This window comes from Rhinatrema bivittatum, chromosome 4, assembly GCF_901001135.1.
Source record: "Rhinatrema bivittatum chromosome 4, aRhiBiv1.1, whole genome shotgun sequence".
NCBI classification, from domain to species: Eukaryota; Metazoa; Chordata; class Amphibia; order Gymnophiona; family Rhinatrematidae; genus Rhinatrema; species Rhinatrema bivittatum.
The window spans coordinates 228,964,396-228,985,800 of record NC_042618.1 but is presented as its reverse complement, the minus strand read 5'-3'; the positions used below and the strand labels follow the sequence as shown (position 1 = coordinate 228,985,800).

General features: G+C 43.7%; 1 protein-coding gene across 20 annotated transcripts in view; it reads right to left on the bottom strand.

The window, feature by feature from the left end:
• Positions 1-21,405, bottom strand: part of MICAL3 (microtubule associated monooxygenase, calponin and LIM domain containing 3) — a 756,715-nt gene that overhangs the window by 389,997 nt on the left and 345,313 nt on the right. For 18 of the 20 annotated variants that reach the window (XM_029599822.1, XM_029599821.1, XM_029599828.1 and 15 more), the window contains 3 exons: positions 4,455-4,517; positions 3,340-3,513; positions 984-1,058 (listed from right to left, as the gene is read on the bottom strand). In XM_029599822.1, coding sequence (XP_029455682.1) covers positions 984-1,058; positions 3,340-3,513; positions 4,455-4,517 — 312 coding nt within the window. The remainder of the gene's footprint in view (positions 1-983; positions 1,059-3,339; positions 3,514-4,454; positions 4,518-21,405) is intronic. The other 2 variants (XM_029599839.1, XM_029599840.1) reach the window with 1 other exon arrangement.

Genomic DNA, 21,405 nt, shown 5'->3' with positions numbered 1-21,405 from the left:
AAACCACTAAATAATTCATAAAAATCATATAAAAATGATTTAAAAATCATATGAAATGAATTGAAAACATAATCCACAGGACATATACATACATAATATAAAAAATAAAAACAAGTAAATACATATAAATACATAAATATCCTTAAAAATAGATAAAGAAATAAATAAAGTACACACATAAAATTGAATAAATGTAAATAAAAATACAACAAAATTAATAAATTAGAGAGGAGGTAAGTTTGTACCTTTATCAGTGGAAAAATTAAGATTCAGTTTTTCAAATTGTAAACAGTGGTCTAAAGTTGAAAGTGCTGAACAATCATAAGATAAAAGAACAATTAATTGCAATTATAGACACAAATAAACTAAGATATATTTTAATAAAGTGCTCAGGTAAAAAAATAGCAAACAATATTTTAAATAAAATCAATACAGATTACCAATTGTGGTAATATACTAAAAATTGTGAAAGCTGAATCACAAAGACTGTGGATTATGTTTTCAATTCATTTCATATGATTTTTAAAATAATTTTTATATGATTTTTTAATGAATTATTTTGCAAAACTTGTGCAAACCTCAGCCAGAGTTGGGCTCTTTTTATCAAGAGATATATGTGCAAATAAATTATCTTAATCTAAGGCAACTAGTCTGTCTTGCTTTAATATTTGCCTTCTGGCTTTGACGGACTACCGTCTGTTTTGTGGGACCCTCCCTTCTTCGTATTATATACATAGGCAAACTTTTGTACAATGTTACAAAATTACCACCTCTGTGGGGATTAACCATGGATCAGCAAAGCAGATTGCTTGGAATCAAGTTAACATTCTATTCAGTCAACATGGCTGCAAATTACAACAAAAATTGGTGGGCACATTAGCTGGAAGTAAAAATAGTTACTAGGAAGAAAAAAGTTAGCAAGTGTGTACATACTGAGTTATTTGAGAGCTTTCTACAATTCCTCTGGTTATTTAAATTTTTACCTGTTTCCACTGAGGCACATGGCCAAGGCGACTTTGCTCTCGCTGTCTGAAGGAAGGCTGGTTCAAGATGCACTCCTTACAAGGTAGGATAGGCCAGTTGGGGATTATACAAAGTGGGAGAAAAAAAAGCAGAACAAAACAGATGGAAAAGAGGTGTGGACGCCACAAACATTTACAACAAAAAAAAAAAGGGGGGGTAGGGCAGTTAGTTTCAATAATATAATAAGGAAATTTGAACAAAATCAAACTAAAGAAAAGGAGAAAAACAAACTTTTGAAAGTTGTAGGACATCTAGCACTGCTATTTAAGCTTTGGTCAGTTTCCTTGTAAAATTCTAAGCTCGTACTGTTGCAATCTAAAGATTTCCCAAAGGGCCAGCTTCATCAAGGAAAGCCACTGCAGTCTCATCACAAATTTGAAAACTTGGTTTAACAGTTTTTTGGCAAATGAGGAATCCAATGTAGTTTACAATTTGTTTTGTACTCACATGTAGCTATATTTTCAAACAAAGTTTCAGTCAATTAATGTACCATATGGCATAGATGCTCTGTCAACTGTACTTAAAAAATAATAATAAAAAAAAGGCATATGCCAAAGCCTGCATCCAAATAGTCTTGTGTTTCAAAATAGACTGCTATACATAGGCACTTAGGGCTTGATTTTCAAAGTGACTTATTTGCATAAAACCCTGTTTCATGCGAGTTAAGTGATGCTTTGAAAATCAATTAGGGGGCTGTGCATGTAAAAGTACATGCAAAACTCCATAACATGCCTTTTACCTGCACTAGCAAGAGGCTTACCTGGGGCAGAGATGGGGGTGGGGAAAACATTTATGTGCATATTTTGCTTTTCTAAAGTACTCACATGAATATAGAAAGTCATACCTGCTCAGGAGCAGGTGTACCATTCTCTGCATATGTATATACCTGTACAAGGACAACCCACAAATTTTCAAAAGTGGACTTATGGGCATAGATCAGTTTTGAAATTTTGGGCTGTTAAAATTACCATCTTAAAATTCAGTTCTCTCCATGTACTGAATGATGCAGATGTTTTATGACGACGCCAGTTAAAAGTTTGAAATGAATACTCTAAGAAACGTAACAGAGTGCAGGGCTCTCCTATTCCATGAGTTCTGAAAAAAAATATGAAACAGGGCTCTGCACTGCACATCCACTGATTAGATCTTTATGATATTCACTGCTCCTGGAAGACAGGAGTCCCAGTCATTTAATACCATCTACTGGCCAGGCTCAAGGTACACACAAACTGGTTTCCAAAACCAGAGGAGCTGTGGTCTCTAGTCAAAGACTGTCACTGTAATGTCTGGATTACATAGAAGGAGAGTTAACATTGACAGGAAAACATTGGATAGTTGTGAATGAATGCTCATGGCATAGTAGCCCTATGGAGGATATTCCAGAAAGAACTGGAAGCCCAATGGAGCAGAAGAAAATTATTAGGGTACCCCAAAAAATAATCTTACATCACTATCTGGTGTTTTACTGGGAAAAAAATAGATGCAAAGTAAAAACAAAAAAATCTGATATGTAGTCAGGTATCACGCACTAAAAGATCTAAAATTCTAAGTGCTGTTTCATTGTGCCTATCTGTATTTGTCTTTTACCTCCATATTTCACATCTTTGTATGCAAAGAAATGTGTTTCTAAATAACATATTTATGTTGCATATATTTTGTAAATATGATGAGGAGTGTTCTACCCATGTCTTAAATATACATAGTAGGGGTAGTACCTAAAAAAAATTGTGCTTGTCCCATTTGACATGTTGAATTCTTTCCCTGCATATATTTTGTAAACATGTTATATTACCACTTTGTAAAACATACATTTTGTTTCATAGCTCTTAACAAAGGAAACTGCAGCAATTATGAGAAGACCACAAATACTGGTTGAAAGAATCAAGCAAATGAGAAACAGATTAGAGCTAATACTGTTTGTCTAGACTCAAGTTAACTGTGAGGAGTAAAGAGTTGACGGTTATGAGGAAAGATCTTAAGCTAGTTAGCAGCAGTCTTTCAGCTGAAGGCACAATAGGAAATCATGCAAGAGCAGGGTCTGAAAGACTCTTGGCTGCTTCATTCTCAGCCTGTCAAGGTAGACATGATGAAGGATGCGGTTTCTGCAGGAGCTTTCACCAGGCCTTCAAAGTCCCAGCTTCTCATCTCACGAGCCAGTGTAAAGCACAATACAGTACATCCTAGGAAGCTCACCGCTCCTTTAGAGCAAAACACTACCCACAGAAGACAGGTTACAAAGGATCTCAATAGCCATGTAAAATTCTACATTGCATAAAAAAACCCCAAGCCCTGCCGGCAGCATGTCTTATGTCTCACCTGTCTACGGAAACCAACATTCTGAGGTGGTGCATTCTCTTCAAATTTAGCAAGCAGCTGTGTTGCCATTGATTTCACTCGATTCTGGTTCCCAACAGCAGCATCAATCTTCCTCTCAGTCAAGGCACTCACCAACATTGGTCGCTCCTCCCGGTAGCCTCGAGGAACTTCCTCCTAGCACCCATTGGATTAAAAAAAAATGTATTGGATACATTTTATTGGACAATCAAATACTATACAAAGATGGTATTATACATAAACTTTCAAGACTATATAGATCATATTCAGATATCTTTATAATGGTCCAATTAAAGGCATCACAATCCAGTTTTCATAACTACAATTCTGCACATGAAAAATCACAGAACAAATTCAGCTGTCGTCCTCATTTTGTATACATTTTATCTTTACTAAAAATAAAATTTATGATTTTCCCTCAGAAAAGAAAAGTTAAAAAAAGAACATTGTTTTCCTTATTCTCGTCCTCCCTCTGCCTCCGGTCCTGAGAGAGTTTCAACATAAATGCGCCACAAGAATGATCTAGCATGAGAAAAAGATGCTTATTGATTTAGGTCATTTTCTGGGAAAACTAATGACGGCAACATCAAAGCAAAGCACTTAGTCTCCGTAAAAGCAGAGTTGGCATATTATCACTGTGAAATACACAGCTTGGGGAGGAATTAACCACGAGAGACTCTCCACCTGTCATATACAGGGATTAATTTGGGGGGGGGGGGGGGGGGGGGGAGGAGAGGAACGGCCTGGAACTGAATTCTAGCACTTCTTTTCAGACAAGAGACAGAGCAGTTCTTCCCCTCCAGGGAAGAATAGAGGAAGGGGTGAGCACTGGTGGGAGAAGGATAGCTGGTGATTGAGTACTGATGAGAGCTGGAAATGGAAGATCACTGGGATAAGGAGGAGGAAGATGTGAAGATTGTGTGTGTGTTTGTGTGTGTGAGAGTATACGTTTACAGGAGGGAGAGTGTTCACATAGATCATATCTGGCCCTGGGCCTGCTCCCTCTCTCACAGACTGACTCCACAGTTCCATGTTTTTGTCCACAAATTAAGCCCTGCTCATATATCAACTGTGTACATTTTTTCATTGCTACTTACATCCTCCGACTGGCTTGTTTTCCTTCGCTTTCCTGAACCTTCCAGATCCTTTTCCTTTTTGTCCTGTAAGAGATTCAGTCAGTGAACCTGTCAATATTTGTAATAAAAGGAGGCCAGTTATGAGTATCAGCTTTGCTTGGGTTTGTACTAAACATCACTTACCTTATTCTATTACTCTATTCAAGCATTGTGGCATGACAGTAAGTGAAAGTATGGTGATATATTTAAAATTTTTGAACAAATGAAATTCATAACTGTGAATGTAAATAACTCGTACATAACGATAAGATGACACCATATGATATGTTGAAATACTTCAGGGAATTTCTGAAGGGTCAGGGAAATGTGATGAAAGGAGCAGCAAAACACAGCTTTGCTGCGGTGTCTGACAAGGCATACAAAGACAGTAAAAGCAAAATTTAAAGCATGTAATAAGAGGGTGCTTAGATGAGTTCCAGAATATATATATATTCACAGGTGGTAAAGAAGTAAAGAAAGCACTGGCAGTAAAAGAAAGAACTTTCTGGAACTGACCAGAACTGTAGATGATGTGAAATGTAGGATGTGGAATGCAGTAATTATATGTATTCAGGGATGCAAAACTGCATCAAAGATCAATGCATGCAAGCCATCCTAGTTCTAGACTCAACTGACAAGAAGATAATACTTGGCATATTAGAGATAAGAAATAAGTACTAACTAGCTGAATGATAATATGCTAACAAACTAACCCATTATTTTGTAAATTAGAGGTGGTGACCTATTTAACTTACTATATCACTGGAAAATCTCTGAGCCTGCACTTGCCATGAAACACTAAGGTAACCTGCATTCTCCTAAGATATCTTACTGAATTCATACTCAATAAAAGATCGTTGTCCTTGCTAGCCTATCAGTATCAAGCATTTATTTCAGCCCACAACAGTAAAGAATGCTCAAATACATTACAGAGATAAAATTGATTGAGCTTCATATTTTGCCTTGGATTCTATTCTTGAAACAAGAGCACATCGAAGACCATCCTCATTTCCATTAAGTCTGTGTGAGTATTCTTCCCACCATAATGACAACCCAAAAACAGAGTGCCCCCCCACCCAAATACAGCACCCCAGCCCTACACACTTGCATCAATTATCTCATCTATCAATTCAAATCTAAGAATTTTCCAAGTTTAAATTCTCTTTCCAAGTCCAAACTACAAATGTGTTGGGTTTTTTTTTTACCTTCTGAAGAAACAGCAGCAAAGCCAGTCTGGGAAAACTGGCTAATCATGAATTAGAAAAATTTCAATCTTGCTTGGTTCCATTTTAATTACTGAAGTTATCAGTTCCAACACTTGGGTCTGTGAATGTCTATAGCTACTTCACAAGCATTACTGATTTCTCCCAGACAGAAAACATTCTCTCTGGAAGTCTTACTATTTTTTATGGGCAATGCAGAATCTGGCTTCCAAATAGTCTTATGATAGTGTTTATGAACTTTTGTTCAACTGAATATTCATAATTCTGCAGCAGAGGTTGCCTTATCCCTTGCACTTATTGTTTCTTGAAATGAAATGGCTCAGGTGACCAAAGCCAAGAAGGTAGGAAAAACAAACAATCCTAGGTCCTAAGAGGTACAACAAATAATCAGCACATTGTAAAAGTTCTAGAAATTGTGGTTAGACCAAAAGACATTTCTATAAGAATGATTTTCCTGCATGACAAATCTAATATCTCTGGTAGGACCCTGCAATGGGAATACACAAGTTTGTATTTTACAGGGCTTCAGGGCTTCTGATTTTAAGTGTTTATAAATTTAGGTATTTTCCAGCTAATTAGAGGTTCTTTGGGGGGGGGGGGGGGGGGGGGAGGACCAAAAATCTGTGTTTACTGATGTTTTTGCCGTGAAGGTACTACTGTTAGATACCTTTTCCAGTTGATTCAAATACATTTGTTTATTGAAGAGACATTAATGGAAAAGGTGCAAACAGTCCTAGGGAAATGTTATTTTTCCAGTGTTTATTCCTTTTTTTTTTTTTTTTTTTTTTGGCACATCGGGGGTGTTTTATTGGGATTTATCAGTTTAAAAGTTAAAATTTAAAACCTAAAATCAGAAGCTCTATTTGTAAGTCTAAAGAGCAAAGGAAATCTGTCTGCCCATCTGAACAGCTGTCATCTTGAAATATTTATTATAAATCTATTGAGAATTCCAAATCTAGAATAGCTCTGAATTCTGAGGGAGAAAAAGGGATCAAATTTCCTTGAAATTGTCCTTTTAAGGAACCTGAATAATACTGCTTATTTGCAGTAAATTAAGAATTTGTATTAATATAATTACTTTTCCATAAGACTTTGCACCCTGATCATCACAACATTATATTAGGTATCCAGAATCTATTTGTCTTGAATAGTTAGTCCAGAAAATATAGTTTTTCTCCTGTGCAAATTGAAGTTGAAATAAAGCAAGTTAGATGATCATAAACAGGGCTCTCTGTAAACAGCAAGATGAATTGGGTGATGTAATTTGATGGTGCCAATATGATCTATTCTTTCTAGCTCAGTAAAGTTTGGGATCCTGCCAGGTACTTATGACCTGGATTGGCCACTATTGGAAACAGATTACTGGGCTTAATGGATCCTTGGTCTGACTCAGTATGGCAGGTCTAATGTTTTTATGTACTGAACATGCAAGAGAGTTCTCATGTCGATTTAAGCTTTAGCTAGGTAGTTGACACTCCAGGGAAGTGGGTGGTATTAAGCATGGCTAATTTATCCTGCTGTCTACAGAGAACCCCATTTATGGTAAGCAAACTTGCTTTTTCCACTGACAAGCAGAGCTGAATTAGCCATGACACTTGGGGAGTCCCAAGCCGAGGGTTGTGTAGTGGAACACTACTGAATAAGAAATCTGCCCTCCACCCTAACTCATGAAGAATGGTCTACTGAGTGAACAGGCTGCATAAAACTACTTGCGCAAAGTTAATGTTTTCAAAAACATTGTTGAAACAGTAATGCAGTGTTTCCCAACCAAAGTGCCATAGCTGCTGATTTGCCATCAGGTGTGCATCGAGAAGTCATCACTGCTTGATGCTCAAATCCAGGCCAGCAACTGGGCTCTGCTCTCAGTATATTGCAGCAACAAGAAACACTAGCAGTGGCTTTTAAACTTTGGAAACTCCTTTCTGAGAACGTGTAATCATGCGTGCCTCCTCTTCGTAGCTGCAGCGTGAACCCCAGTGTGACAATTAATAGGCAGCATGCAGAGAATAGATAATTGGGACCTGCTTTGTGCAGCATACACAGTGCACACAACACTTTCTCATTTTCCTCTTCTGAGTTCTTCAGGCTTTTGTCTTATCCCCAGGCTGAAGGGGACAGGGAAAACTTGCTATGAGAACTGGGTTTGACTCACTCTGAGTGTTGTGAGCAGCAGTAGCAGCAAAGAAGCTCTAGCAATCACATGCAGTAGCCAAGGTAAATAATTGAGCCAGTTGCTCATAGCACACCAACTTCTCCAGTCTCCTGTGGGAGCTGATGCTTTGTGATGTGTTCATGTGTGTTTTAGCCCCTTCTCTTCCTTTATTTTAAAATTTGGAAGTGACATTGTGGTGCTTTCAGTGTTTTCCCAGCTCTCTTTTTGGCCATGAGTCTTTTCTGTGTCCATACTGCCTGCTCCATGGAGGATGGTATGCTACACAATAATTTTATTAAAAGTAATTGTGACTTGTGCTTGAAAAGGTTAGGAAACACTGCAGTAATGGGACATGAAGGTATAAACTGATGAGCAAGTTGAACCTTTGTATTTGTCTTTACTGGGCACAGCTCTGAAGGGAGATACTGAAGTAGCCATGGCTCTTACTTGATGAGCCTTCACAAAGTCTGGTATCTGGAGACCAGCTAGAGTGTAGCAATATGCGATACAGTTTGCTAGCCAGTTGGATAACATACGCTTTGCAACAGCTATTACCAATCTATTAGGAGCTTATACAAAAAGCTAAGAAGCCTGACAGTGTGACACAGTTCTCTTTAGATAATATGCCAAGGCCCTTCTACAGTCTAGTGAATGGAGATCTTCTCCCCCTTTATGTGCATGCAGAATTGGAAAGAATGTGAGCAAAACAATGGCTTGATTCAAATGAAAGGCCAAAAACTATTTTTGACAGAAACTTGGGTGAGTGCGGATTATCACTCTGTTGTGGAAAAACTGCAGGTACAGAGCGTACTGAGCCAACACTTGTAGTTTGCTGACACTTCTAGCTGAAGTGATGGTGACTAGAAATACCACTTTCAGGGTAAGGAAGTTAACTGTTTATAGGGCAGCTTCATCAATTGTGCCGATGACATTTCAGATCCCATGGCATTAGTGGTCCAATAGCAAGAAGTTTCATATGCCACAAGCCTCTCATGAACTTTGAAACCAGAAGATATATGGAGATCTGCTTACCACTGACGAGTGTGGAAAGCAGCACTAAGATGCTTCTCAACCAATGACATCCTAAAGCCCAACAAGAAAAGGGAAAATAAGTACTAAAATAGATCCTTTGGAGTACAGGTGAACAAGTTCAGGGGACCTTTCTGATACCAAGATGAAAACAGTTCCACTTAAAACAGCATACTCTTCTGGTAGAAGGCATCCAGGCAGAAATCATAATATCCTAGGCTTCCTTGGAAAATGACTGATGAGACTACTAAGTGCTCAAAATGCTGTCAGGTTGAAGGAGGGGAGGTTCAAATGAAATAGACAACACTTCTCTTGAGTCAGCAGAGCCAGACCAGATCCCAGAGAGATAAACAACTTGATGAGGTAAGAGAATCACACTTGCCTGGGCCATGCTGGCACAAGGATAACGCGCACCCAATCCTGTATCATTTTTGTTACTAACGGAAATGGAGGAAAGATATACAGCAGATCTGCATCCCACTTCAGCAGAAAAACATCCAGAGAAGATCTGAATTTGCTTTGAAGAATGGAGCAACATTTTTCGACATATCTGTTGTCTTCTGATATAAACAAGTCGATTGATGGGTGACCCCAGATGTCAAACAACCTATCTACTACCCTGTGATTTAGAGACCACTCATGGGGATGAAAACCTTTGCTGAGGCAATACACCAGTGTATTAAAAATGCTGGGTAGGCTTGGAGATAAGCTCTGTGGCTGTGAGGCTCTTCCCAAATTATTAGAGATATCTAGCAGAGAGTCCATAATCCCATCTCTCTTTTTTCACGCAGAACATCAATACGTGATTGTCAGTTTGGATCAGAATTATTTTTCCCTGAAGGAGATGTGAGAAAACTCAATGCATGTCGGATGGCTCATAGCTCCAGGAGATGGATTGTCTGTTTCAGATCAATCACTGACCAGACCTCTTCAGTTTGGAAAAAGCCTATGTGAGTATCCTACTACCTGGTGGGCATGTCCATTGTTAACATTATCTGAGGATGTAGAAGTCTAAGACGAGCACCTGTCTCCAGGACCTTTTGATCTAGCCATCAAAAAAGCAGATGTTTTCATCACTGTGGTAACCATCGCGGAGTGCAACAAGAGCTGAAACAGCTGATCCCACTAAGTGCAGATCATTGGAGAATTGTCATGCTGAGGGGTATCATGGGAACCACATACAATGCTGCCACCATATGCCCAAGGAAAGCCAGGATTTCTTGAGCCAAGACCCGCTCCCACTATAGTAAAGTTCTAGATTCTAGAGTTTATTAGGGAAATAGCTTTAAGATTTACTAGACTGTTCATAGTAGGAGATTGTACTATTATTTACTACTTAATGAGGCCAATATTCAGTTAGCCATTTAGTGTACAAGTTATCTAGCTAATGTTAGCCGGATAGCTTGTACATAACCGGTGATATTCAAAAGAATATCTGGTTATGTTTAATGTTATCTGGCTATGTTAGCCAGATAATTTGTCCTGGATATTCAGTGGGAGAAACATCTCACTGAATATTTCCAATTAAAGTTATCTGACTAACCATAGCAGAATAACTTTAAACATAACCAGATATTCTTTTGAATATCACCGGTTATGTATAAAGTTATTCAGGTATGGTTAGCCATATAACTTTAGACTTAACTGGATATATTCCAAAAAATATCTCCGGTTAAGTTAAATTTCATAAAAAAAAAAAAAAAAAAAAAAAAAAAAAACCCCCACAATACACATCATGGTCTGTCCCCTGCTTACCTCCCATCCGACTTGCAACGGTCCAATGGGGTTGAACTAGTCCCCCACCACCGGCCTTTTAATGTAAAAAGAAAGATTTGGTGCCAGGAGTCGTGTCCCCCCCCCCCCCCCCCCCTTCTTAAATTTCCCTTTATACTTGAAAAATTTCAATTTTGTGGTGCCGGATTCATTCCCTCCCCCCCCCCCCCCCCGTGCCTTTAGTTCAAGTTGGTCTGCCATTGTTAGGCTACTACAATGGAGGAGTATTTCCATCGTAGTAGCCTAGCAAAGGCAGAGGCGTCCCCAGAAGCACCAGTCCCAGATCGTGGTAGGAGGCTACCGCAATCCCAGAGACCAACTTGAATTAAAGATACGGGGTGGGGTAGGAGAGAAGGGAATGGGTTGGGGGGGAGGTGTGTGTGGGGGGGGGGTGAACCTGGATGCTGCGAAATTGAAAATTTGCAAGTATAAAGGGAAGTCTGAGCAGGGGATGGGGAGACTTCCTGGCACCAAAAATTTTCTTTTTACATTAAAAGGCCCATTTTAGTAGAGGGGGCTAGGTCAGCTCTGTAGGGCCTTTGCAACTCAGGTGGGAGGGAGGCAGGGGACAGGCCAATATATATTCCATTAAAAATTTTTTATATATATATATATATATATATATATATATTTTTTTTTTTTTTTTTTTTTTTTTTTTTAATGGAACATAAAGGAAAATTAGGGCTTACCTCCGATAATTTTCGTTCCTGTAGTTCCAAGGATCAGTCCAGACTCCTGGGTTGTGCCTCCGCACCAGCAGATGGAGACAGAGCCAAACTTGTCAGGCTCCCCTATATATACCAGGGTGCCACCCACAGCCTGTCAGTATAACACAATGTCAAAGCAGAACTCTGACAACTAAACACTAACTAAAAAACCCCCGGCCTAGTAACCGGAGGAACTCCGGGCCCACTGTCCGCAACGAGAGACTAGCCCAGGAAGAGAAATTAGCATATAGCTAATCAAATAAGAAATCACGCAACATTCGCATAACAGAAAGAACACACACACCGAGGACTCTCCGAAAACTGAGAAAACACAGAGGGCGGGACTCTGGACTGATCCTTGGTACTACAGGAACGAAAATTATCGGAGGTAAGCCCTAATTTTCCTTTCCCTGTACGTACCGGATCAGTCCAGACTCCTGGGATGTACCAGAGCTGATATTACTTGGGATGGGATCCGGAGAGGCCCGCTCTAGAAAACACCTGCTCCGAAGTTGCCATCCCTTGAACCCCGAACATCCAAAATATAATGACACGCAAAAGTATACCAGGATGCGAAGAGAGACCGCTCTGCAAATCCCCAGTGTAGAGGTCCACATACACTATCCCAGGACGCCGCCTGGGACCTCGTCGAACAGCCCTTGAGCCCTCGCTGGACCCATGTACCGCAAAGGAATTATGCGGACCCGAAAAATCTCCTTCAAGCAGTGGAAAAGATTCGCGCACGTCCACCTTCCTCAGATCGCTTGCCAATGGCTCCGACCCCTGGAGATCCTGAGGGAAGGAAGTTCCACGTCCTGGTGCCAGGAGAATACCACCTGTGGGAGAAATAAGGGAACCATGCGTATCGTCCCCCCGCAGCGTCTCCCTGGCTTCCAGTATTCGCAAGAAAATTCCCTGCAAAATAGGGCCTAAAACCCCTGACACTCCTCTGGCAGAAGCAACCGCCACCCAAACCACTGTCTTCAACTTAAGGTCCTTAAAGGTTGCCTGTTTGAAATAGTGTGAAGGGAGGAGCACCTAGGGCTTCGAGGACCACACTCCAATACCAGGAAGGACACTGAACCTTCAAGGTGTCCGCAAGTGATCTGTCCCACCGGGACCCGGGTCCAAACCGGACGTGCCGCTAAAATCTGTCGTAAATAAACTCCCGAACGCCACCGAGAACCGCTACCTGAACCCTTAGGTAACCACAGGATAGCCACAGGATAGACCGAGAGTCAAACTATCCTGTAGAAGGCCAATAGCTGAAAACGGAAGCCCGAGTAACGAGGATTGACCGTTCAACGTACCATGAATCGAAGATATTGCAAAAACTCACACCACCGCCAAGCAAGTTGACTCCTTCCGTGATCTCAGCAAGGCGGTACCATCGCGTCAAAGTAGCCTTTGCCCCCTTATGCGATGCCTTTCAAAAACCATGCCGCCCGTCCAAGCGATCTACCTGATCAATCACCCCGGTCCCTCCACCGCCAGGTAGAGGAAATAGGCAACTAGGGCCTTCCTGGCCATCCAGGAGTCACTCTAACCACCTTGGATGGATGGGTCTCCCTGCGCCGAAGGATTCCGCCGATCAGAGGCCAAGGAGGGAGACGCACCGAAGAATCCTCGTGGACCATGGTGGGCCAAGAACCAGGGGGCCTTGGCCTTCCGGAACATTGCCCTCAGGTCCCTGGCCGGCGTGTCCCAGCTGACGCAGATGAGATGGAAGGCCCTGCTGTCAGATCTCATTCTTCTGGGCCGACACACTGGCGAATGAAAATCCGCATGAACGTCGCCGACCCTTGTTACGCGAGACGCCGCTATGCTTAGCAGGTGACGCTCCATCCACTGCTGCAGGCTACTAGCCTTGAAGACCACCACCTGACTTCTGGATCCCCAGTGCCTAATGCTGTAGGTCACCGTTGTCGCGTTGTCTGAGAGGACCCGGACCGACTCTCCTGGGATCATAGATCGGCCGATGCAACTTGGACGTAGCCCAACGGTCCTGAACCGACTTCCAACCCCAGAGCAACGAGACTTGCAGCCATGGTGATCCCCGTCCATTCTGGCAACAGTGGGCTCCATCTGGAGAGCAAAAGCGGATTGTAATGGATCAAGTGTGGCCCCGCTCTGATGAATGGAATACCGTTCCCTGGGTAGTATCGAGCAACCGTGATTGAGAGGGAACGAGAGGACTCCTCGTGATGTTTACCACCGCAGTCGCTAGTGATGGCGGGCTCCGACAGCGGCCGAAAAGCCAACCGTCCAGGTACAAGGGTAACAGTAGTCCTCCCTCTGCGGCTGTGCCGCTACGACCACCATGCCCTTGGTAATGGTCCGCAAGGCTGGACAACTGCACGCTTGTCCTCCCCGACGAATAACCGGAGATGTTTCTAGAGATCCGCACTGAGCCCGCCAAGAAGATAAGCCTCCGTGAGATTCAGGGATTCAGGGATGCCGGGAATTCCCGCCCGGCCGTATCGATGCAATGGCGGGCCGTGGCGCCCTCGTACGAAGAACGGGATACGCCGCCATCTGTTGACACACTTGCGATCTGGTATGGGCCAGAAGGTTCCTAACGGGATACGCCGCCATCTGTTGACACACTTGCGATCTGGTATGGGCCAGAAGGGTCCTTCCTGCTATGGAACTACGAAGGAATTGGAGAAATGTCCTTTTCCTCGCTCCTGATGTGGGACTGGCCCCACCGCTCCCAGATCGAACCACCTTTCCAAGGTTCGCTGGACCGCTCGGTGCCTGTCTGCGTCACTGCACGGTGTTTGACTACCGGCAGTACTCCACGATCTGACGTGATCCTGGCCCATTCCTCGTAGAGGAGAGCCAAACAACTGAGTCACCTGATGTCCGGTACCCCCCCTAGCTAAGGGGGGAAGGAGCCCCTGGGCGCGAGCCCACCGGTTTCCCCTGAAAAGAGAGAGAGCTGGATGAGAAGGATGACCTGGGGCGTGACTATCTTCCATAGGAGTTAAACCATCTTCTCCAACTCCTTCCTGAACCGCAGCTTCCCCTTGAAGGACCCCGGCATGGACTCGGACGCACCATCCGCCGACCAGTCCTGCCACCACCGCAATCGGCTCGTAGAGCCCGAAGCAGCCACAGAGCGTACCGAGGTCCGCAGACGATCATACCGGGCATCTGCACTGCAGACCACTACCGGCTCTCGGTGTCCGGCCTGGCGAGCCTCCTCTTCCGACTGGCCCTCATTGACCAGAAGCCGTTGGGCCTAGCCTAGACCGGCTCTGAGCGTGAAATTACTGCCAATTGCTGTCCAGAATCCCTAGGGCCGAGACCTCAGGGATCTTCCTCAATTTGGTCTCCGACCTTCGATCCTGAAGACCCTACAGAGCCGTGGACCCCAGGACCGATATGGTCGGGCGCTTCATGACCGCTGACCCGTCTGCGTCCACCTTGGGAGCTCGCAAGACTTCCAAGACGTCCTCCAGATCCATGGGAGCGAGCCTAGACTTCTCCGGAGGTATAGCGATCCCTAATTGCTCCAGGCCGGCTGGTATGAAGGGTCCCAGTTCGTCCCTATGGAAGAGACGGATGACCCTGGGATCTTCGTCTCGGAGTGGGGCCCCGCTTCTTAGACCCTGGCGGAGTGGCTCCGTCTACCTCTACCCCCCTCGGGGGTGGGGACAGGCTCTCCAAATCCTCCTGATCCGACGTGTCCTCTGAAATCCTCCTGATCCGACGTGTCCTCTGAGGAAGCCGAGGCGTCATGTGGCGGGAGGGCCCTCCAAGCCTACTTTGCCCGCAAAAATCCCGCAGTGGCCCCCAGGACTCTCCTGCTGTACGCCTGCGAGACCTATGGCCCCCGCCAGCCCTACGCAGTATGGGCAAAATAAAAGCGGGAGGCATCCGACTTTGGTAACATCCCCACGGATTGAACTGGGTACCTTCTGCATGCAAGGCTGCATTCCTAGCACTGAGCCACCAGGCTGCTCTTTGTGAATCCTGAGGTACCCTCTGCTCCCTCCCCCGAAGGGCCCGCGGATGAAAAACACAGTCTCCATCCCATGTGCTATGGAGAGAGAGAGAGAGAGAGAGAGGGAGAGAGGGGGGGCGTTCCTACCCCCTATGGAGGATGGCGAGGCAACCAGGGCGACCGGCTAAGATGGCGTCTTATGCTGTCTCTGCCTGCAGCCACTTTGGTAACGCCGCGGGAGAGCCCCCCAGCGCGACCGGCATCCCAATCGGCCTACTGAGCCCCCGTTCGCGCATCCCCCGATGGACCCAGCTCACCTCCGGAGAACCACGTGCGCCCGCCGACCCGCAGGCCACCCAGGCCACACCACGTGGCAGGTCGGGTCGGTCCTAGCCCCCCCGAGTGAGCAAGACTCACCCCTGTGAGCCGCGTGCGCGCCGACCCGCTGGCCACCCAGGCCGCACCACGCGGCAGGCCGGGTCGGTCCGCGCCGTAGAACAAAGACTCACCCTAGAGAGCCGCGCAAGCGTCCAGGCCGCACCACACGGCAGGCCGGGTCGGTCCGCGCCGTCGAGTGAAGAAGACTGAGCCTTGAGAGCCGCGCACGCGCCTACCCGCAGGCCGCACCACGCGGCAGGCCGGGTCGGTCCGCGCCGTCGAGTGAAGAAGACTGAGCCTTGAGAGCCGCGCACGCGCCGACCCGCAGGCCACCCAGGCTGCACCACGCGGCAGGCCGGGTCAGTCCGTGCCGCCGAGCGAGCAAGCACTCTCCCCTGAGAGCCGCGCGCCGACCCGCAGGCCGCCCCGGCCGCGCCACGCAGCAGGCCGGGTCGGTCCGCACCCCCGAGAGGAGAAACAAACTCAAAACTTTGAAAATCAAAATTTTTTTTTTTTTTTTTAATCAACTCACCGGGAAAACGGACACTCAGGGAGGAAAGAGCCGAAAGAAACTAAAACTGCGCCGCTGAGCCGCCGCCGCAAGAAACTTACCTCATTTTCATTTTTTTTATTTTTTTTTTTTTAAAAACGACGCTGTCCCCCGGCGGGTGCTGAAGCGGCCTGGTTGGGGTGAGTGAGCCGGGCTCCCCGGTATCACCTCGGCTGGGCCGGTTCTCACCTGCAGGGTCCTCGACCCTTGGCCACAGCAGCCTACTACCAGGGGGGGATGGCCCCCTCGGGACCTAGCAACCCCCTGGGAGGCTCAGGCCCGATCCTCTGGAGAGCCTGCAACAAAAACCAACAAATATCTCCCCTTTGTTTTTTTTTTTTTTTGTTTTTTTTTAAACTTTACTGCAAGGAGAGGGAAGAAACAAAAAACCTAAAACTAGCCCTCTCACCCCTATACACTAACACCTAATTGAATCAGTCAAGACTGTGGGTTAGGCATCTGACCATCTGCTGGAGACAGAGTTATACTGACAGGCTGTGGGTGGCACCCTGGTATATATAGGGGAGCCTGACAAGTTTGGCTCTGTCTCCATCTGCTGGTGCGGAGGCACAACCCAGGAGTCTGGACTGATCCGGTACGTACAGGGAACCGGATATATGCTATAAGAGGTTGGATAACTTTAGACCTGTTTCAGAGCAGGCCTAAAGTTATGCGGCTAACTTAGCTGGATATACCCCAATATTCAGTTAAGTTAGCCAGATAATGGGACCTCTCCCCAGAACACCCCAAAACATCCCTTTTATAACCAGCTAAAATATAGCCGGATAACAACATATCTAGCTATAATTTAGCTGGGTAAGAGGCTCATTATACCATTTAATCCATGTAAATGGATAACTTGTGAGTTATCTAAATGGCTTTTGAATATCTATAGCACTGAACAAAAACTATACAAGAGGTAGTCCTTGCTCTGCAGAGCTTACAATCTAATCAAGACAAACATACAAGGCAAAAGAGAATTGGGGAATTTCATTTTAACCTCCATGTGGTGGATTAACTTTGTTTGATGGCACCATGTTTCTTTTATCAGCTTTTACTTCCTTGATTTAAAAAACAGATGAGAACTTTCCCCACACACAAGAATGGCCATGCACTGGATTTAATTTTTGGCCCTGTAGAGTTCTATCAAGGAGATGGACTGATTATTACTGGGAATAGGGAAGTGGTATGGTCAGACCATAGGATGACTGATTTTTCATTTAAGATCCAGAATCCAAGTTGGTCTAAAATGGGTGGTGTGACCAGGAAAAGTACAGGTAAAATTGATTTGGATACCTTTTTGCATTGGAAAGAGAGCGAGCCTAATTTTCTTGGGGATGATGTGAGTGAATTGGTGAGTAACCGGAATGCATCCTTGGCTCAGTCATTGGAGATGGTAGCTCCTGAGAAGGTGATGTCTAGCAAATCTAACCATGCATTGCCATGGTTTTCTCAGGATCTTAGATCTCAGAGACAAGTAATGAGGAGATTAGAGAAGCTACCTGTGAAGATCAATGTATGGCAAATTAGATGGCTTAAATGCTTACTCAGCTAATCTTGTTAAAGCTAAGAAAAATGTTTTTGGGTCTCAAATTGCTAAGGCTGGGAATGCACCTAAGCAGTTTTGGTTTTTTTTTTAAGTTGGTACAGTACTTGTTGGGAAGGCATTCCTGACAGTTTAGATGGAAAATGTTTTGCAAGCTGCTGGTAGGATAAGATACAGGGCTATAGAAAGGAAGTGGAAATGATTAAGGGATGTTGTACAACTTTTGCAGAGGATGTGGAGAAAGGTTTGGGATTACAACTTGAGGAAGGACTATCTGAGTTTGATATGGCGAGTCATGACGTTTGTTTGATCTTTGATCTTTTTTTAATAAAGGCTTTTCTAGATGATTTATTGGTCTGGTTGCATTGATTTATGAATTCCTCATTGCAGGAAGGCTTACTTCTGGTACAACTTAAAAGAACAGCATTGGTGCCACTGTGGAAGAAACCTGCTTTAGAGGTTTCAGTTTGCGCCAATTATTGACCAGTGGTTAATATTCCTTTTCTATCAAAGGTGATAAAGCAAGCATTGGTGCAGCAGTTAAGTTTAAGCCTGATACATCATTTTGAATGCATATACAGCGTTGCTCTCTGCTTCAAAGGCAGGTAGAAATGTGGAAAACAGGACTTATATTCAGACAGCATCCAACAAGGCATTGATCTGTGCAGTCTGGGTAAACAAGCATCAGGGTAACTTGCTTGATGCGGCGGCTACTACCCTTAACCATTAAGCCTTATGCTCACCTTTGATGCAACTCCAACATTACTCTGTGCATCAATGAAAGGGGATGGCAGGAACAGTTACCAACAAGGGCCCTGAACTTGGTGGTTGATGAAGCTGATAAGTATGGGAAAATAAGTTTGGAAGCTTGCTGGGCAGACTAGATAGGCCGATTGGTCTTTTTCTGCCATCGTTTCTATGTTTCTATGTAATTCTCTATTGTGAGGAAGTGATGGGTCTGGATGAGTGTCATTCTGGATACAGGAGGAGATATAGCACAGAAACAGCGTTAACAGCTGTACATGAGGAAGCGATGTGTTGCAAAGATAGAGGCAAGTTTTGTTTTTTTTACAAAGTTATTTTTACAAAGTTATTGGATTTATCAACTGCAGTTGATCTGGTAGATCATATTTAGTTGAAATGTTGTAGGCTGGCTGGATTAGTTGGAAAAGTGTTAGAATGGATTCTCTCATTTTTGAAAGATTGAACTTTGGTTGTAGTGAGGGAGGAACTGTCAGACTATTTTTGAGGCAGATCATGGAATCCCACAAGGATCCACTTTATCACAATTATTGTTCAATTTGTTTATGCAAACAATAGGTGCTTTGATCGATTCATTAGGATTTAAAGGGTTATTTTTTGCAAATTATATCCAGCTGGTGGTTCCAGCAGATCTGGATCTAGCTGCTTCACTAAAAGATCTGAATTAGGATTTATGGCAGGTTTCTGGATGGTTATTAGATAATCGTCTGCTTCTAAATGACGTAAGAGAGAAATTAGCGGAAAATGGGGTGGTCCATATTCTACCTTGGCTCTGAAAATAAGGTTAGAGCTGGACAGAAGGTGAGAGATTTAAGGGGTCCATTTGGACTAAGTTTGATCTGCCAGAATAGTACAGAGGTTTTTTCTGAAGTTGCAACAGTTGCAAAGAAGCATCCTTTATTGAATATATCTTTTTCCAGTGATGATTCGAGCTTATTTCACTCCTGTTAAAGATCACTGCAATTGCTCTGCTTAAGGGGCTACCAGACAGATAGATCCATCATTTACAGGTAGTTCAAAATATGGCAATGAGGTTGTTCTGTGGCAGTCTTCCAAAGGTGTGACCCCCTTGTTACGCCAACTACATTGGCTCCCCATCAAATATCAGCTACAATTTAAATTGATGGTTTTAGTATTCAAGGGTAAAGGGTAAAGAAGCTTATTACTTACAACAGCTGTTGAAGAGCTATGTTCCTGAAAGGAATGTAAGGTCAGTAATCGGGCACTTTAACAAGCTCCATCTAGGAGGGAAATACATAAAGTATTTAATCATGAGGGGGGGGGGGGGGGGAGGGCACTTTTAGTAATAGGTCCTCAGCTATGGAACTCAGCTCCGGTTGAAATCCATTTGGGGATGAATTACTTGATCTTTAGAAAAAAGGTAAAGATCTGGATCTTTCCAAATGAGTTAGCAGGGAGTTAAATAGGTAGAGAAGTATGCGGATTAGAAAGGCTGATGAAGAAATGTCAGTTCTTTTTTCCTTTCCTTTCTTTCAATGATAAAAGAATATACGACTATGGAAAAGTATGAGAAAAAAGTTGTTTGCTTTTTAATGAAGATTGAGAGGGGAGGATTGCAGAAAGGATGCTTTTAAAATTTATTTTTTTTTATGTTCTTGTAATTGTTTTTAAAATTGTTGTACACCGCTTTGGGCAGTTTTTGTAAAGAAAATGTCCGATCGAATAGGAGGAATGTTTTCTTCTCCAATCTATCTATGCCCTGATAAACTTGATTCTTTGGGTACGAATAAGGTCCGACTTGGCAAAATTTGTTATGAATCCTAGCAAATGAAGGAGCTGGATCATCTTCTGTAGGAAATCCAACACCCCCTGCTTGAGAAGGACCTGCCACTAACCAACTGTCCAGATAAGGAAAGACACAAACCCTTGGTGACGAAGGTGTGCAGCCACTACTGCTAAGCACTGTGTAAAGACCTTAGGGGCCGCCGAGAATCCAAAGGGAAGAAACTTGTATTGGTAGTGGGAGGAATCCACCACGAATCTGTGGCATTGCCAATGTGATTAATAAATGGGTTTGCGAGCATATGTACCTTTCAGATCCAGGACACACATCCAGCCTGCCACTTGAATGAAGGGCAGGATGGTGTGGAAGGCATTCATTTTGAACTTCTTTCATATAGACATATATGAACTTCATTCATAAATCCAGAATGGGTCTCAATCTCCCTGAATACTTGGGGATATGGAAATGCCAAAAGTAGAAGCCCTTAAAATGGTATTTAGGAGGGACAGGTTCTATTGCCCACTGATTGATGAGCCACTCCACATCAAGACTGATCTAGGTCGAACAATATGGATCTGGATTGAAGGCTAAACTTTGGTGTAATGTTGGAATATAAGAGAAGTACAAATGATAACCAGATTCCACAATTTTGAAGCCCTAACTATCATTGATCTTCCCCCTTTCTTCTAAAAACAGGTGAGGAGGGGGAGGTTCCACAGTCTAAAGGTCAAGTCTCGTCAATAACTAGATCCGGGTTTAGGCTGGGTCTCTTGTAGTGTTTTTAACTGACTTCTCACATGGATGCCCACATGCCAGTAGCAGCTGTTTCAGTAGCATAGGAGATGTGTGATACTGTTGGAATTTGCAGAAGAGGTACCTATGGAAGAAGGATCATTTAAAAGCAAAGTAAGGATGCCTAGAGGAAGATGGCTCCTTGGCTCCATCAATAAGGACTTCATGGTTGCATGTTGCTCCTTAATCTGGTTGACTGTTTCCCTGACCTTGTCCCCAAAAAGATTGACCCTGGAACACAGGATGTCAGCTATCTTATTAAGAATATCTTTACGCAAGCTGCTGATTCCCAACCAAGCCATTTGGCATGCTCCAATGGATGATGTAG